This window comes from Lemur catta, chromosome 2, assembly GCF_020740605.2.
Source record: "Lemur catta isolate mLemCat1 chromosome 2, mLemCat1.pri, whole genome shotgun sequence".
Lineage (NCBI taxonomy): Eukaryota > Metazoa > Chordata > Mammalia > Primates > Lemuridae > Lemur > Lemur catta.
In genome coordinates, this window is record NC_059129.1 from 57462687 (window position 1) to 57481762 (window position 19076).

General features: G+C 39.2%; 1 protein-coding gene across 1 annotated transcript; it reads right to left on the reverse strand.

Annotated features, from left to right (window-relative positions):
* Window positions 1-16732: 16732 nt before the first annotated feature.
* Window positions 16733-18386, reverse strand: PGK2 (phosphoglycerate kinase 2). Its single transcript, XM_045543716.1, has one exon. The coding sequence runs from the start codon at window positions 18274-18276 to the stop codon at window positions 17023-17025; it is 1254 nt and encodes a 417-aa protein (XP_045399672.1). The 5' UTR covers window positions 18277-18386; the 3' UTR covers window positions 16733-17022.
* Window positions 18387-19076: the final 690 nt, after the last annotated feature.

Sequence of the window (19076 nt, forward strand, 5' to 3'; positions counted from 1 at the left end):
GTCATTTAATTAATTGATTCATTAATAAAAACTCATTGAGCTCTCGTATCAGGCAATTTTTTTATGTTTTGGATGCCAAAACTAAGCAGATAAAAATAGAGTAAGTACACTGCTAGATATCACTTAAAAGCAGCTATCTAGTGAAAAATAATAGTCCTTGCTCTTCCCATGACTACAAAATAAGGAAAATTGTACCACTCCTTCAAGTTACATGCAAAAGAGAAGGGAAAGAATGTGTATTTCACAATTTCAGAAACCATGTGTTGGCCTGTTTCATCACTGAGAGACAGGATGCATTAAAACCTCAATAGTCAAAGCAGGCATTAAACATCCAGTAAATGGCTTGAGCCCAAGAACGGTAAGCTTCAATGCATTTCAGAACATATCCAACCCAAACTTTCCCAAGGACATTGAAATACTGAAGGTGAACAAAGGTCTTGATAGGCGTTTTCAGAGACTCGGACCCAACAGTTTACATAAATAGTTTCCTGTAAATACTTCCTCTTTCCAAGGAAACTCTAACCTTGTGAAAATATTCTTAACCCTAAGAGTGGTAGTGCAGATAAACCATTTTCCTATTATTAATATATAAGTGCTTTTATGTAATTGAACTTTCTGCCATATCCTGTAGTAAGCACTTTAGAAAGATTGTATCCCTTAGTCTTGTTAAAAGAAAAACTTTAGACAAATTTAACTTAGAAGAATTTATTTGTACAAAGAGCAATTCATAAATTGGGCAGCACTCAGAACCAGAAGGTTCAGAGAGCTCCACCCAGCACTGTGAGCAGCAAGATTTTATAGGCCAGACACAGAAGCAAAGTAGAGAAATCACCTGATTGGCTACAATTAGGCATCTGCCTTATTTAGGCATGGTGTGATGGGTTGGCTGCCTATCATTGGCTGAAACCTGGCTTCTGTGATCACCTGAAATGTGATTGTTATACTCCTAAGGTAGGTTTGGGTTTGTTTATAGACTAGGTTAGATTGCAGTTTGCTATGTAGGAACTCAAAGTATGGAGGCAGCCTCAGACTAATGACCTCTTGCTTATTTCATTTAAATAATCACAAACACAGACACACAAACACATGCACACACACACACACACACTCTCCATATATTTTAATATCATTTCCATTTTATAGGTAAGAAACTAAGTATGCATATGTCCCTCACTTAAAATAAATATATTCGATCAACAGTATGTTTTTAAAACAGTATGTTTTAGAGGCATGACACCACTAAACTTTAGGCCTTAAGTGAATTATTTTTCCTCTTGGCTAATGAATACCAAATGATATGCTCAGTCTTTCCATTTTTAGTTTAGAAACCTTCTACTTGAAGGAGTAATATAATCATTAATTAACTGAATAATCAATTTTGCCATTAAGTAATATATCTACTTTCTTTGGGGCCAAAATAATCCTACTGATTCTAGTTATTTGATAGACTGGGAGAAATTAAATAAGATTGATTACCTGAATATTGTAAATTTTAAATTGGCTTAACTGGTGGGGTGGTTAAGCTAATATATATACTATTGTTACGGAAGGGTAATGGATATGTATTCTCACCTTAACATCTGTCTATACAAAGAGACAACATATAATGCTTAGAAAATTCAAATAATTTACTTGTATGATCTAGTTAGAGAAGTCTGTATATTTTGTAACTTGCTAGATTACATCTGAGGATTTGGGGTTTCAAAAATTGTCACTTGGCCAGGGAAGTCTGGGAGACTAGATGTTTTCTGCCACTTTAAATCCACTTGCAGCCACTCTTTACCCAGTTCCCTGCCCCTGGAGTCTGATCCAAAGAAGTTCTCTTGTTTTGGGGGTTCCTGTTTGGTTTTGCCAGTGGAGACATCATCAGGAGATCTGACTGTGGAGAAAGGAGATTATGCTTTTTAATCTGATCCTCCTCTCTACCCACTGCCCCAAGCTAAAATTTTCCAGTGGCTTTATAGTTCCTGTTCAGCAGCCTCTCTGTTCAACTATGACTTTCCCTAGTTCCACTCTGTACAACTTCAGGTCTTGTGCTTCTGCAGTTGCTGGTCCTTAGATAGCTTCATCTTAATCCTTAATGCTACCCACACTTAAATAGTCCCTTCAGTAAACTGCCTTGAATGAAATCTTTGAGTGTCTCCCAGGGTGACCAACCATCCCGGTCTGCAAGGCATTCATGATTTTATTTTAGCATTGAAAGTCTACAGCCCTGAGCAAACTGGGACAGCTGGTTACCCTCTGCTTTCTCATATAACCTTGTCAGATCTAGATGGCTAAGGCAGTGAAGGATCTGGTAAAAATACATGCCATATGGTTGAAAGATAGCGAGATATTTAATCTAGAAAGACAGTTAAATGCTTGCTTCATGACAGTTGGCTTATTTTATAACAAGGAATGTAGAAAGTTTGGAGAAGGGTGAGAAGAAACAGAAACAAATGTGTAAAGTTGGTATATACAGTATCAAGCACTGTGGTAAATGATTTTGTAATATATACCTCACCATGTCATAAATGTGCTTGAGTAAAATAGTATTTTGCAAATGGTACAACTTACCAGCTCAGTAGACCAAAAAAAAAAAAAAAAAAAGGCTGAAGTCATTAAATAGGTTCTAATCAATTTAAAAATAAATAAATATTAATACCATAGAATATCTGTTTATGTCAGGATCTCATAAATGTACCCTCAAAATTAGTTGAAAATTTCTAAGTCAGCAACAGTGAATGAAAATGAGTCTCAACTACCTTTATATAATTTACTTAGGCATAACTATATAAGCAAAAAATCATGGTAGTGAGTGGGGTTTTGATATAAATTTCAATTTGCTCTTCACTCAAAAAATCCTTCCACCTTATTTGGAACTGGAAGAATTGTCTCTATTCTGATGTGGTCCAGATTTATCCTTTGTAACTGATTTTTCCAGTGTTACATTTTTTGAGCTGGGAGTGCTTTATGTGTATCATAACTTTTGCTAATATTCACAGAAAATTTCAGTTTCTGTTGATTAGATAATTCAGCAATTCACTCTCAATATCTCATCATAGCCACTGGTTTCCTTCCCTCAATCAATCTTCCCCCGGTACAGTATGCAGAATATTTATTACCAATTTTTTGTGACTGTCAGCAATGAATTCTCACTGGTTGGTAGGACTTCAACTTCCTTTTTTTCTCTAAAGATTGATTATCCTGTATCCTGACTAGTTCACTTTCTTTTCTGTAGCATACCATGCTAAATGGAACATTGTTTTTTTTGACAGGTAAAAAATAATTTCCTGATTGTGAAAATGAGGTTCCTATTATGTAGCAACATGGACATTGTAACATTTTTGCTTATGGTACAGTTTGTATTTTTCCACATCTCTCCCAATATCATGTGTGTTATACTTTCAACTTATATAACAACAGTGTCATTCACAACAATAAATCAGAAGCTGTGAACCTACTATGTGCCTAATACTGTGATAGGCCCTGGATCAGAGTTGAATGAGATGTAATCTCTGGTAACCAAAATGTTTGTATCCCTATAATATTATAAAATTGAAAAAAGGATAGAAAAGATGTAATCTCTGACCTTCATGAGTTGTGGGAGAGGGCTATGTAAGCAAAACAAAAATCCCAATAATATTAAAGAGTAAAACAAGAGGTCTGCATAAAGATCAAAATATGACAAAGGTGTGTGGATTGAGCAGGGAGAAATTGAGGTAAAATTCCTTTCAGGAGTAATATCCATTTTCTTCTCAATTGTAAATGATTTGTCCTAACTGAAAGGATGATTAATGCACCAGTTTACATTGCGTAAGAGAGTATATAATAAAAACTAGGCCTTTTTCTCACTCTACTTTTTTTTTGCTATCTGCAAAAGCAAACAAATTATAGCTTTAAATAAACAACCAAAACAAACAAGCAAGCAAATAAAAACCAAACACTTAAATGTGGAGGTATTTTATTAACTATCATTTTCTCTTGCAGACACCAACTTGAGACTTGGTGTGAATACCTCCTCGTCCCCACTGGGAAGTTCTCCACCTCCTCTTTATCTAAATAGCTCCAGCAGTGCAAAAAGTAGTTGAATCCATTTCACTCTATTTTATTCTATTTATATTTCTTTAAGTTCTTAGACACTGTAGTTTCTTTGGCGGGGGGGGTAGTTTACATTGATGTAGGAGCAAAAGTCAAGTTGCAAAAAGAATTTTTCATCGGAGAGCCAAGATGATGATTTTTTTCCCTTTCTTCCTCTACAATTTAGACCTGTATGTCATGTGTCCCTTAGCTCCTAGGCCATTCTTTCCCATCTGTCATGGGTCCCAGTAGATAAAACCTGTAGCCAGTCCTCTCAAATATAGCAACCAGGGTTTCAGAGCCACATAATTTAAGAACTAGAAGAAATTCCAGATAACATACAAATAAATACATCATTTTGCAGATAAAGAAGCCCAGAGAAGTGAAATGATTTGCCTTGGTTATAACAACATGATAGTGGTATGATTGTCACTAGAACCATTTCCTGTTTCCCTTTATTTTTTTATTTTTTTTGATTTGTACAAAGTTTGTATTTATTGTTACAACCGGAAGATTTTGATTCAATTTCCAGGTTACGTTTTTTACACTTCCTTGCAAACTAGATTCTAGAACCATTGATTTCTCCCCTATGATTTAGTTAGCAAATTATATTCATAGAGGTGAATATCACATCTGCCAGGACTATGACTAAAATCAGAGCTTGACTAGAGAAAGAAAGTACACAAAAAGACATGGGGGAGGTAAAGGCAGTGTACTCTTAACTGAAACTCATTCTGTCCCTATAAATTTCTCTATGGTACATTACTCTTTATGGACCACAAAATACTCCCCCATCTCTAAGTATATAGGTCTCCTAGTAGTGACTTACAGGATACAGAAAATGTTTACAGGAGGCCCTGTTCGGTGGCGTGATTTTGGGCACCAACCCACCCCTAACCTGGGGCTCGCGTTCCCGGACGTGGCAGGCTCCACCCTTGCAGGCTGGGCAGAGCAAGGGGAGCCTGGTTCTCTGCTCGGCAGACCTGCAACTGTGGGGCCTTGGTGCGTAAAATGCAGATAGCAGCTTATCTACCAGAGTCTGCTCCGTGTCCTAACCAACCCCTGCCCCCAAGCTCCAAACCCGGCCTCCAGGTCAGGTCAACCTGCTGTTTGCATGTTCCTGAGCAACTGAGAGTCCTTCTACACACAAGTCCAGAGACTGCTGCCACCAGAGAGCAGGAAGCTTCCTGTGATCAGGACAGCAGGCTCCCAGCCCCCCAGGGGAACTTCCATCCCACCGACTTGAGTCAGACATCAGGAGCCCTACTGCTTCTACAACTACAGGGTACCTCGGTCCTCCCCCGGGGATCTCAACTCCCCAGGCTTCATCCTGTGCATTCCCACACAGACATATCTCAACTCCAACCCAGACTGCGGGAGCCACAGTAATCCAGTGGGTCCTGGGCTGTTCTGCATCACTTCAGAGCCTGGTCATTCTGGACTGACTGCATCCCAGACAGAGGATTGGAAACGACCAGAGGCTGGACTTTCCTCTACCCAGACTCTTTTTCTCCCCCTCCCCTACCTCTCCTGTGGCTACAGAGGGAGAGAATTGAGCTGCCACACAGAGGGTCTCACAGGGAGTGGGGCTCAGAACTTCACTCTCGGGGTCCTGCAGCAGCTGGAGGGGTGATTGGACTGCATGCTCCCTGCTTGCCATCCCTCCCTGCTGCTGCTTGCCTTGCAGCCCCATTAAAACAAGACAGGCCCCAGGGCAGAGGGACATTGAACCACCAGGGACACCCTGTGGGGTCACAGGACCAGCATTCGTCTCCCTGGCATGGTCAGGGGTTGATCCCAAGGTGCCAGGGACAGCCCCACAGGACAGATCCTGTACACCCAAGTCTTGGCCACATCGTCCAGGGGCACAGAGGAGATGTTTGTGAATGAGTCTCTCAAGATGTGGGTGTCCGTGGGGGCAGAGCAAGGGAGAGAGAGAAGTGTGGATCCTAGCTGTGGTGAGTTACTGGGGCACCCCTCCTCCCAGGGGAAGGCCGTGCTCCCAGCTCAGGCTGGGACACTGACCAGGGAACCTCCCTGCCTGCGTCACAGTCATTGGAAGAGCGAGGCTGACTTGAGGTCCTGCCTGGAGGCAGAGGCCTGGGAGAAACTGAGAAATAAGGGAGGGTTGAAAAAAGCGAGACCTGCTCCAGACTTCCAGATTGCCGGTCTCAGATGGCTCCGCCTCAACACACAGACTCTCTGTTTAAGTGGGGCCACTTCAGCCACTCCTGTCCAGCTTAGCCAGAGGTGGGGAATGGTCCTTTTACTCCTGCCTATCCCTTACCAGCATCTGTGGAGCTGGAGGGCAGCTTCACCCAACCTCATTCTACCCACCCTCACTCCCTCACCCGCCTCTGCTGAGGTGGTGAATAAAAGACTCACCTAGAAGTACCAGGGCCCCACACACCACCAGAGCCATAAGGGGGCTTCTTCTGAGGAACCTCTGCGGAAAGTAATATGGAGATACCTCAGGGAGCTACAAGTAGAACTACCATTGATCCAGCAACCCCATTACTGGGCATCTACCCAAAGGAACAAAAGACATTCTATAATAAAGACGTCTGCACTTGAATATTTATAGCTGCACAATTCACAATTGCAAAGATGTGAAAATAGCCCAAGTGCCCATCAATACATGAGTGGATTAATAAAATATGGTATATGCATACCATGGAGTACTATTCAGCCACAAAAAACGATGATGATCTAATACCTCTTGTAATATCCTGCATGGAGCCAAAGCCCATTCTACTAAGTGAGGTACCAAAAGAATGGAAAAACAAACACCACATGTACTCACCATTGGTACTAATTGATCAACACTTAATGTGCACATATGGAAGTAACATGCATTCAGGATTGGGGAGGTAGGAGGAATGGTTGGGTAAATTAACACCTGATGGGTGCTGTGGGCACGGTCTGAGAGGGACACACTTGTGGCTCTGACTTGGGTGGTGCAATGCAATAGATGTAACCCAAACATCTGTACTCCTGTAAAAAATCTGAAATAAAAGAAAGGACACTTTAAAGTAATGTGAGTCAGATCTGAATTTCCCATTGAAACTGGAATGAAAGGTCTTAAGCAAGTTTCTAACCAAGCTTACCTGTTCAAATTTTAAAATATAACTTATAAATGCAATCAAAAGAAATTTATAAGCAGAAGAAAGAGAATGTTTACACATACATATTACATATATAGTATATATGTACAAAATGTTCACATATACTACATCTAAATATGTAGGTCTCCTAGTAGTGACTTATAGGATGTGTCAAATGCCATTTTACACAAATGAAATATCCACTTGAACGTGGTATCACTATTGATGGTTCTTTTTATGCTTTCTCTATTCCATAAACCAACTTTGATATACTAATTACCAAACATTTGATTTAACTAATAAATTCTATTTTGGGAAACAAGAAATATTATAATGTTTGCAAGGATTTGCACATTTCAGATTTTTTACATTATCTCTTCATATCGTCAAGAATAAGAGAATTGTTTTATTTCAAAATATTAAGGGGGAAAATGTTTTTCTTACATAAATAGCATTTATAATGCTTTAGTCAGGGCTACAAGTGTGCCCATCACCTGAATCCTTTTCCACTGTGCCTGTTAGGTAGGTTTACCGGTGCAGTAAGGGTCTGGTGGCCGCCTATCCTGGGTTTCCGCAGGTGAGGCCATCCTGACCTCTCAGGTGCAAGGTGCCAGGTCAGCACAGGACTCAGCTTTGCAGCAATAGCCTCCACATCACCCCCAAAGGGCTGGGGAGAGAGTGGACACAACGGATACTCCCTGAGCCATACCCTGTGACTGTGGCCAAGTGCTGCTTCTCAGCAGCGCAGAACAATCAGAGCAGAGGGCTGCCTCCGGGGGGCGGGGATGCTACTGGCTCAACCTGGAAACCTTTGGGCGACTGCCTCAGCGGGATGTGGGAGGGTGGGGAGAACTCCAGGGTCCCTGGGCCACTGTAAACAATGCCCTGTTTCCTTTAAATTGGTCATTATACTGTAATGGTGGTTTTCAGACTTAAGGTGAAATAGAAACACGTGAGAACTTGTTCAGTTGCATATTGCTGAATCCCAGAGTTGAAGCCAGAGTTTGTAATTCATCAGGTCTCCTGGATAGCTCAGTAATTTCCATTTCTAACAAGTTTCTGACTGCTGCTCTTGCTGCCCTGGGAAGATTAAACCCAAGCTTCTGATAACTTAATACAAGGGATTTCTATCTCTAAAGTATATATTGCTTTTTCCCTCCTGCGAAGACATGTCATCTCTGCAATGCACTTAAAGGCTTTATTTGCTAATGGCTTGGTCTAGGATCTGCCGATTTTCTCTGAACAATTGTTCATTTAATTTAAAGCCATTTAATGTATGCATGCTTATAAAAGACCAAATAATAAAATATTTTTATCATATTACCTGCTCTTTTTTCATTGATCTAAACCATCTTTAATCACCTATTCATGATTATTGATTTCTTCATCTTGGATTTACTCATCCTGTAGCATTATTCCACGTGGCCTATGAATTATTCTGGCACAATTTTTAACCCCATGCTGATTGCTTACCCCTGCCTCCATCTTCCTTTCCCTCTCCTATTCAGGAGGTCATGCCAGAAGTAGGCCATTAACCTGCACTGATTATACTTTCTCTTTTCTCTTGCTTCACAGACACAAATTGACAAAAATCATCCTTATTTTAAAGAAATCAGAGTGTCAAAATAATGCCAAGGTTTTCTGAATGTATTAAGAAAGCATATGTTTTGGGTGAATGTAACTGCTTTATTTTTAAAAAATTGTTTTTAACATCATTGGATTGTTTTTGCTTTTCTAAAAGGGCAATACCCATTGCTTTCTACTAAAGGCATTATGTATGTTTTCAGAGAAAAAAAAAAACCCTAACATTTTTAGACAGAGATTCTCAATCAACTACCTATAGTCTTCTTGCCTTTGAATAGACACAAAGCCCCTTGTAGAAAATGAAGGTTTATCATGAGACACTATAGTACTCCACCTCAGGGACATTGAAGGACATTATATTCCCTTTAATCTCTCCTTTCTTCATTTTTGGGTAGAGGTATCAAAAGAGCCATACAAACACATTTTAGGGCAAGAATGGAGCCATTATAAAAGATTAAATTTATTTTTTTTTCTTGATCATCTAAAAACATACACATTCAGAGGCCATATTTAGGTAGAAATTTGTTTCCATATGAAGTTCTTTTGGGTGGGGATGGGAGGTTACATCTTTTGAAGCATTTTATGAGCCTTAATTCTTCAGAGCATCGTAGGGGCTTCTGTATAATTCTAAAAAGTTAGAGAAAACTGGGGCCATTCAAAGAGAAAAATCGAAGGCTCATCTTAGTCTCCTTAACTCTGGGCTTAGTGCAGAAGCCTTCAGGAGGACTAGTCACATAATGCTACTGGGGGAGGTGTCCAGTGCAAAATAAAAATGCTAGGCCTCTCGTTCAAAACTACTAAAATCTCAAGATGGCAATGGTAGGGCGTTAAACCAAATGTAGTGGCCTTCTGAGAGTGGGGCCCCACATGACTGTATAGGTCACAGGCCCACAAAGCTGACCTTACCTTCGGGTTTTCTTCTAGGCTGCAAATCTCAGTTCACCTGCATAGAAAAAGAGTCTGGGGATTCAGAGTAGAAACTATGTATGAGTAAAGGGTTTGCATGTGTTTGGAGCATGTATCTGTGCCTTTTGGTAAATCAAACATGTTAAATTATATATATGATATGATATAATATTTGGGGAAAAATCCCAGGACAGTATAGAAAAACCACCCTCCAAACTGAGATGGCATCAAGAGACCAAACAATGACTCAGACAAGTCCAGCTTGGTAAGTTAAATGAGTTTATTGGGGGTTACTTACACAGGGAGTTCACTTCTGGGTGGCCCAGGACTTCTCGGGGGAGTCAAATCCACACTGCCTGCCCATTGTGACACCTTAAATCTCTTTTTAATGAATAATCTGAAAATTTTCCCAACATCATTGCATATGTACAGGCTAAACATATTAAGCATGTATCGTATGTTCACCATGTGTCCTTATGTGACTCATGTTATGTTAATTATATCATAATTTTCCTCTAGGTGGGCATTTTAGTAGTAGAATGAGCTAAAGGTACCATAGGACAGCAAAGCAGTTACAGTCTAAACTGATTTACAAGGACATGCTTATGGATGCCCTTGGGGCCTTGTGTTTTTTTTTTTGTTGTTGTTGTTGTTGTTGCTTTTGTGTATGTGTGTGTGTGTTTATCTTAAGCCACTGCTTTTTTTTATTAACTCTTGGGCATCAACTTTCCCCAGTGGGAAACTTCTTTTTCTTCCCCCTTGTATGAATGAGAAGTACCTTGGTGGAAAAAATTTCCAGTCCACGGAGAAGGGAGGGGAACCCCAGGTGAAGACCGTTAGGCTCCAAGGCAAGGAGATGCCTACTAAAAACATTCTCTTTTTATACATAAATTCATATGTCTTTCCATTTGTCATTTTTCAAATAGTTCACTCTTGTATTTTATCAAATATCCACACCTTTCTAGGTTTATCATTAACACACATTGATTTAGGAAACACTAACCTTCTTACAATATTTAGCACACTAGGAGACTTCTCATTACTAATTAAGAGTTGAAATTACTTAAAAACAAAGTTAATGAAAGCAGGGGCCATAAAAATTGCACTTACTTTTATTTTTTTAAATTTAGTTTATCATAGCTTTAAGTAATGTTGCTTGAAATAAGCTATTTCAAATACAAATTTTTTTAATTAAAAATACGTAGAAAATAAATGAACAGCAACGTCCAGACTTGTGAATTAAATAAATTGCAACCTTCAGCAAAACAAACGTCACGGTTAGCTTTAACCCAAAACCCAAGGCAATACTACCACCTTGTGGTAACATCTTAATTTTACATTTTTAAAATTTGATTGTAACAAATATAAAAGTAATTTTAATGTATACAATCATAATAAGTAACTCTAAAATTATTATAATTGTACCAAATATTATAAACATATACAAATCTTCTATGTGTGCACATATTATGATAGACATGTGTATATATTCATATGCAGTCATGTGTCACTTAATAACAGGGATAGGTTCTGAGAAACACGTTAGGTGATTTTGTTGTGTGAACATGATAGAGTGTGCTTACATAAACCTGGGTGGTACAGCCTACTACACACCTGGACTATATAATATTATATAACCTACTGCTGCTAGGCTACAAATCTCTGCAGCATGGTACTGTACTAAATACTGTAGGCAATTGTAACACAATGGTATTTGTGTGTCTAAACATATCTAAACATAGAAAAGGTACAGTAAAAATACAGTATAAAGGACAAAAACTGCTACGCTTGTATAGGGCACTTAACATGAATGGAGCTTTCAGAACTAGTTGCTCTGAGTGAGTCAGTGAGTGAGTGGTGAGTGAATGAGAAGGTCTAGAACATTACTGTAACTATTTTAGACTTTATAACCACTGTGCAGTTAGGCTACAAGAAATTTATTAAAAAAATATTTTTCTTCAATAATAAATTAACCTCAGCTTGCTGTAAGATTTTTACTTTATAAGCTTTTTAGTTTTATTAAATTTTGACTCTTTTGTAGTAACACTTAGCTTAACATACAAACACATTGCACAGCTATACAAAAATCTTTTATGTCCTTATTCTATAAGCCTTTTCCTATTTTTAAAAATGTTTATTTACTTTTTTTTCCCTTTTTAAACTTTTTTATTAAAAACTAAGACGTATGCACACACACATTAGCCTAGGGCTACACAGGGTCAGGATCATCAAGGCATCACTGGGCCATAGGAATTTTTCAACTCTATTATTACCTTATGGACCCACTGTGGTCCACAGTTGGGACCATAGTTGGGGCATGTGGTCCATACGGAACCATATGTGGTTCATAGTTCACTAAAATGTTGTTATTGGGCACATGACTATATATATATATATATATATATATATATATTCACAAGCACATATCTTTTCTTTCCTAAGTCTTCATTACATTTTTTAATATTCTAATCCAAGTCACTGATTCTTTGTACTTCTAATTCTTTCATTTATTCCTTCTAATCTCATATAATTTAATATATTTGTACTAGCAATACTTGAATTTGTTATCTCTTTTATAGCATTTGTCAGTTTATTTTCCAACCCATATTATTGTCTTCTACGTTCCTTTTCTTCTTTCATAATTTTTTACATGAAATGTTTTCTAAACGGTCTTCTTAATCTTAAGGAAAGCCATCTACAGAAGCATTTTTTCCATGGATCTTCCAGTGTATTGTGACCTTTTTATAGGTTCTTATTTTTGATGTTGTCTTAAATTCACCTTTTATTATTCTTCTTTATAGTAACAGTTTTAACTGGGATCATGATGACCCAGCCAGGGAATATATTGCCCAGGTTCCCATCAGCTGAATGTGATCATATTACTAAGTTCAGGCCAAGGATATAAGCACAACTGATGTATGTGTGTGACTTCCAGGGCTCTTCCTTAAAGATAGGATGCTTGCTGTGGATTCTTCTTTCCCTACGCAGTAGACTGGAACATTTCAACAACTGAAGTGATCATCCTGCTCCTGGAGATAGAAACCAAGCACAGGTGATGACAGAGCCATTTGATGACAGAGGGCTACACTAGGCCCTCGGATGAGCTCAAGAGGTGTTTACTTATCCATAATCAGCCTGAAATGTTACATGGGAAATACATTTCTATGTTGTTTGGGAAGCTATATTTTTAAGTATTTTTATGATATAAGTTCAATCTAGATTAAGATTTTTCTACCTTAGCACTGTTGACATTTTGGGCTGGGTGATTCTTTGTTGAAAAAGTCTGTCCTGTGTATTGTAGGGTGTTTAGTAACATACTTAACCACTACTATAATGCTAGATGCTTATAACATCCCCCTGGTTGTGACAAACAAAAATGTCTCCAGACATTAGTAAATGTCCCTTGTGAGATAAATTTGTCCCTGCCTGAGAACCACCGGTCTATAGACGAACTAATGTAGAACTTGTTCACTGTTGTGTGTGCTGCTTTCACAAAACTCATACGGCATTCACTTAGGAGTCTGGTGGGAAGAAGTAAGTAAAGAGACATGGAAGGCTGGGAGGAGGTGATCATTTTTCTGCTGTGGTGTTGGGTAAAACTGTTGCCTGTGGTGGTGTAGTTTGCAGAACATAGTCCTACAGAGACTAAAGCTGCAGGGAAAGTGCTTAGAAAGAGGCAGAATATCAGTGCATCTTTGTTGCTGCATGCTGTGTTTAGCAAAATAGTATAACAACAATGAGCCCAGTTAGAAAAAACTGAGCAGTTGCAATTAGAATATAGGCGGCAGAACTTTTTAGAGGAGGCAACCTAAAATTGGCTAATAGGCTAGGAAAGTGATAAATCTCAGAGTTGAAAAAGCTAACTGCCTCAGTACTAAAAACAATAGGAGATATATTGTCACTCGTGGGTTTTCTTAAAGATCTCCCATTTGAACTTTTCAGCGAAAAATATGATGAAGCGACAGGGAAAGATCAGACTATAGATGTTGCCTTCCTACCACTTCCTACTTTTTCCCATAGTCACATGTTAGACATCCTTAAAGAAGAGGAAAGTGAGCCCAATAGAGAAGCCAATTAATTAAAAATGGGAGTTATAGAGTTAAGAAGTATAACTAATTGAGGTTTTTGGGTGAGGTTCTTTTAATAATAAAGAAATAGACCAGAAACCCTGATTCCTGAGACAGTTGAGAAGCCTCCATCTGTGCTTCAAAGGCTTTTAATTGTGTCGTACAAAAAGATGTCTCTGGTTTCTTAAAACTGAACCAGTGAGGAAGAGGCTAAGAAATCTATGCATTGGACTAACGTGGCCTAACTCTCCAACATCTGCTTCAGAAGATGTCATAGAAGTTAAGGAAATAAGGAAAAATTCCCAGTTGGTCAAATTAGGGGCCAGAAAAGGTCAGTGAATAAGAAAGTCCCTCCTAGAGAACAGAACCAGTCTAACCAAGGAAATTCTTCCACAGCCAGGTCAGGGAGTTATTGAAATTCTGATGCAGCATGATTTATTTCACAATTGTAATGAACCAATGACATTTTCAAGTGAGTATTTTTATTGCAGTTATCCTATTAGACTTCCACCATTGTGTATTGGCTATGTATGGAATAGGGGGAGTGGGAGGTATGAGAAAAATGACTATGATTTTGAGTTTGTGAGGCTGTTGGGGCCTCACTGGATCTCATAGAAAGAATTGTGTATTATCCAGAGATACTCAGTCTTGAGCAGGATGCACGAACTGGACAAGGCATTTGATTGTATAGTGTCTTTTGGAGAAGGGCTACTTTTTATATTCAAAAAAACACACAGATACTTGTACATAGATATTGGGACAGCCAGAGTTACAGTCTGTCAGAAACCATGAATTTCCCCCAGTTTTTATCCGCCCCCACTTCCTTTTGGCAATAAAATTTATTGATTTTTGGTTGGGTACAAGGTATCTAGCTAGAAAGAATACACTTCCAAGCCTCCCTTGCAAAATAGGCCTTACCATACACTTGATAGCCAATAGAGCAAGTACAACAGATTTCTGAACTTTTTGGATCATGTATTTAAAAGAAAACTGATTTTCTTTCAATAACTTACCCCCTCAGGCTGGTAATCAAATATTAAAAGTTTGGGCTTTCACCTCATACATATATTGAACCCACTTACTAAGAGCAGCAGATTTGTTCTAGGTTTGGCTCCCCAGATGACCTTGTAAAGGAAAGCCCACATATTTGCCCTGGACTTTCATGTGAGACACCAATATGTTTGAATTTTGTTTCAACTACTGAAATTTTGGTTCTTTTTAAAAATCCTATACCTTAACAGCTATATCTTCCCTGGGATTGCTATAGTATTATTAACATTCTCCTTAAAAATATGTTGATGTTTCAAGTGTATTGAGATTTATATTTGAAGCTCAATTATTCAGAATATTGAATACATAAAATTGATCTGGGGTTATGGAACATAAAATATTACAGCTGGGAAAAGTGACTCTGTCTTTTTACTCTTAATTTTTTGACAGAATTGTCCTGTACCAGCTCTCTGTCTACAGAACAAGGCAAAATGTTTTCAATAAGTATTTTCATTTCTTCTACACTTCTTATTATTTTAGTCTTCTAGTTTCTAATATAGAAGGGTTTTTATATCTCTATTTTTCCCATTACTAAGCTAGTTATATACATTTTTTAAATTTATCTCAAAAACCCAGTTTGAGGCTTTATCAGTTATATTATCTATTTATTAAATAATATCTGCTTTAAAAATAAAACAAATACTTCATTATTTACAACCTCATAGCTCCATTTCTAACAAGCATGTATGTATACTCTTGTGCATCCATATATGCACAGACATAATTCATTCCTTGGGTTCAAATTTCTTTTTCTTAGCCTCTTTAGGCTTAGTAAGTATCTTTCATTCCTATTTGTTCTTATCTGGTAAAAAATTACATGGGTACCTGTGGTGTCATGAGATATATATATATATATATATATATATATATCTCGTTATATATCTATATCTATATCTATATATATTGATTTTTGTCCACAGTCCCAGGTTCATGAGTCCCATAGTCCTTGTTATAAGGTTGGGTCACTTTAGGCTTTAGGAGCAGGTCTCAGGAGATAGAATCTCTCTCTCTGAACTTCTCTTGCCTTCCTTTTCCCTGCCCAAGGTAGGACTCTAATATGGTTGTGGATCAAAAGCCCCTCCTTCCAGAGAAGTTCCTGCCCCACATCCTGGAGGATGGAATGCTACCTGGACAGGCCAGAAAGAATCTGAACAAACAGGCCTTGCTGGGCTTAGATCATGTGCTTTTTGTCCAATCACATTTCTACATGGTTGTCAATCATGCCCATGTAATGAACCCTCCATAAAAACCCAAGAAGATAGGGTTGGGGGAGCTTCCAGATAGCTGAAGGCATGGAGGTTCCTGGAGGGTGGTGCACTTAGGAGGACATGGAAGCTCTGCACCCCTTCCCCTGTACCTCACTCTATGCATCTCTTTGTCTGTATCCCTTTGTAATATATATCCATTTGTATCCTTTATAACAAATCAGTAAACATGTTTCCCTGAGTTCTGTGAGCTGTTCCAGAAAATTAATCAAACCCAATGAGGGAGAGGGTCATGAGAACCCAAACTTGAACCCAGTCAGTCAGAAGCTCCAAAAGCCTGGACTTGGGACAGGTGTAGGAGGGTGCAGTCTTGGGGACTGAGCTCTCACCTTGTGGGATCTGACACTATCTCTGGGTAGATAGTGTCAGAATTGAATTAAAAGACACCCAACTGGTGTTCACTGCTTGGTGTGTGTGTGGAAAAACCCACATTTGGTCACAGAGGTTCTCTTCTGTGTGGATCATTGTGGAGTTTAGAGGAAAGCACAGTTTAGGGAGTGTTTTTCCCAAAGCAGTACCCTCTGCTTTAATGGTACTCATCCATGAGTTCTTATATGTAATTATATTTCTCAGTTTATTTGGGCACTTTTATTGTTTAACAGTTTGTCAACTTTTACCCAACAACTTGGGTTTTGTCTTATTACTATGTTTCCAATAGTGAAACAAAAGCAAAACTAATCTAAAACAAAAAGAGAGATTCAGCTTATTCCACTCACTTTTTTTAATAGGCAGCGTAAGAATATATCCTCCCTACAAGGCACAATGAAGTTCAAATGAGATCTTGAAAAGAATTGGCAAATCCATGGCCAAACTAAAATGAACTGATTTGCTGTGCTGATGTTAAGCATTCCTGATGGCCCACTGCTTGTTCTTTACCAGGGTCTTGATCTAGGGGTAGATTTTAACAAAAGTCAAGTTGACATGTACAAGTATTAAGTTGACTTAAAGGCTGTGGACAGGAAACAGGAAGATGTAATACTCTTTCAACTACAAGTTGCTCAGGGCATCTACTCCAGGAAGGATTTTGCCTTCCAAAAGCTCTAGACTGGCACCACCTCCAGTGCTCACATGGCTGACTTTATCTTCAGTATTCCATTTGGCACAACAAGTAGCAGTGTCTCCACCCCCTATAATGGTGATGCAGCCCTTGGAAGTGGCTTTCACAACTTCATCCATGAGGGCTTTGGTTCCCTTAGCAAAGGCATCCCATTCAAATACTCCTAAAGGTCCATTCCAAACAATTAGTTTTGCTCGAGCCACAATTTCAGCATACTTCTTGTTGCTCTCAGGACCACAGTCTAAAGCCTTCCAGCCAGGAGGTATGCCAGATTCTACAGTGGCTTGTCCAACCTGAGCATTCTGATCAAACTTGTCAGCAGTGACAAAGTCAACAGGAAAAGTAATATTTACACCATTGTTCTTTGCTTTGGCCATAATATCTTTGACGATCTTAGCTCCCTCTTCATCAAACAGGGAAGCACCAATCCCCATGTTGTTGAGTACCTTAAGGAAGGTAAAAGCCATTCCACCACCAATAATCATTTCGTTGACCTTGTCCAGCATATTTGTGATGAGTTGGATCTTGTCTGCCACTTTGGCTCCACCAAGTATAGCCAGAAAGGGTCTCTCTGGGTTTTCCAAGGCTCTGGCAAAGTATTCCAGCTCCTTCTTCATCAGGAATCCGGATGCCTTCTGGGGTAGATTCACTCCCACCATGGAACTGTGAGCTCGGTGTGCAGTGCCAAAAGCATCATTGACATAAACGTCCCCTAGTTTGGAGAGTGATGCTCGGAAGGCTTCTATTTGATCTGGTTCAGCTTTAAGCTTCTTTCCAGAAGGATCTTGGCCCTTCCCTTCTTCCTCCACATGAAAGCGCAGGTTCTCCAGCAGGATGACTGAACCAGTAGCTGGGTCGGCACAGGCTTTCTCCACTTCTGGGCCTACACAATCCTTCAGGAATAGAACATCCTTGCCCAGCAAGGATTTGAGCTCAGCAGCAACAGGCTCTAAGGAGTATTTGTCAGGCATGGGAACACCATCAGGCCGGCCTAGATGACTCATAAGGACTACTGACTTGGCTCCATTATCCAGGCAGTGCTTGATGCTTGGGATGGAAGCTTTGATTCTTTGGTTGTTTGTGATCTCGTTCTTTTTCATGGGAACGTTGAAATCTACTCTCATGATGACTCGCTTTCCTTTAACATCCAGTTTGTCCAAAGTCAACTTTTTAGAAAGCGACATCTTGATATTATAAAGACATAAGATGACACCTGGATCCCAACGCTGAAGAACGGCTTCACTGCTGGGAGGCTGAGTGGGTGGTGTTTTCTAACGTCTTTCGTCTTGCCCCACCCCTTCCAACCTCACGCCCTCCTCCCCGCCCCCAACTAAGTCTCCAGGACAACAGCCATTATTAGATTGGGAATGGAAATCTAGCTCTGTGATTGGTCCATCCTCCTGCCAATCTGGATTTGAAGTACGTTGCTACGTACACATTCAAACTGCCAACTGCATAGTGAATAGTGGTACCTGGCTTGGGGTACGAGTTGGGATGGTGAAGAAACCCTGGAATGAGAAAGCTCCAGAGGACTGAGACTCCTGCTGGCTTCTCCACCCACCCCCGGCCTCTCAATCTGTTTAATAGTTGCTCTTAATCCTAAAAAACAAAACAAAACACCTCCAATAAGCTGCATACCCGTTATGCATGTCAAATCTTAATTATATTGATATGCAAACAGCTCTCCAATAAATAAAAGGAATTTGAAATAATGGATCTACAAAACCTTATTTATTCAAGGTAGCATTGTATGGTTCTGTTTTTTCCTTGTTTTGATAAATACTTCTATTGAGGGTGCAGCTTGGTGTTAGCATTCAGCTTTAGATATATTCTAGGGTGGGGTGGGAATGATGTCATGTTTTCATTACCTTGCTTCTTCCATTCTCAGGTTACCATGAAAGAGTGCATGGTGGCTTCTGCAGGAGACTCCATAAGATCATAGCAAAGAGAGTATCAGTAATAAGTGACATTTCTTTCAGGCTAC

Bases quoted from the DNA above. Each gene is read 5' to 3' on its own strand.
- PGK2 (XM_045543716.1), bottom strand. From the start codon at position 18,276: ATGTCGCTTTCTAAAAAGTTGACTTTGGACAAACTGGATGTTAAAGGA.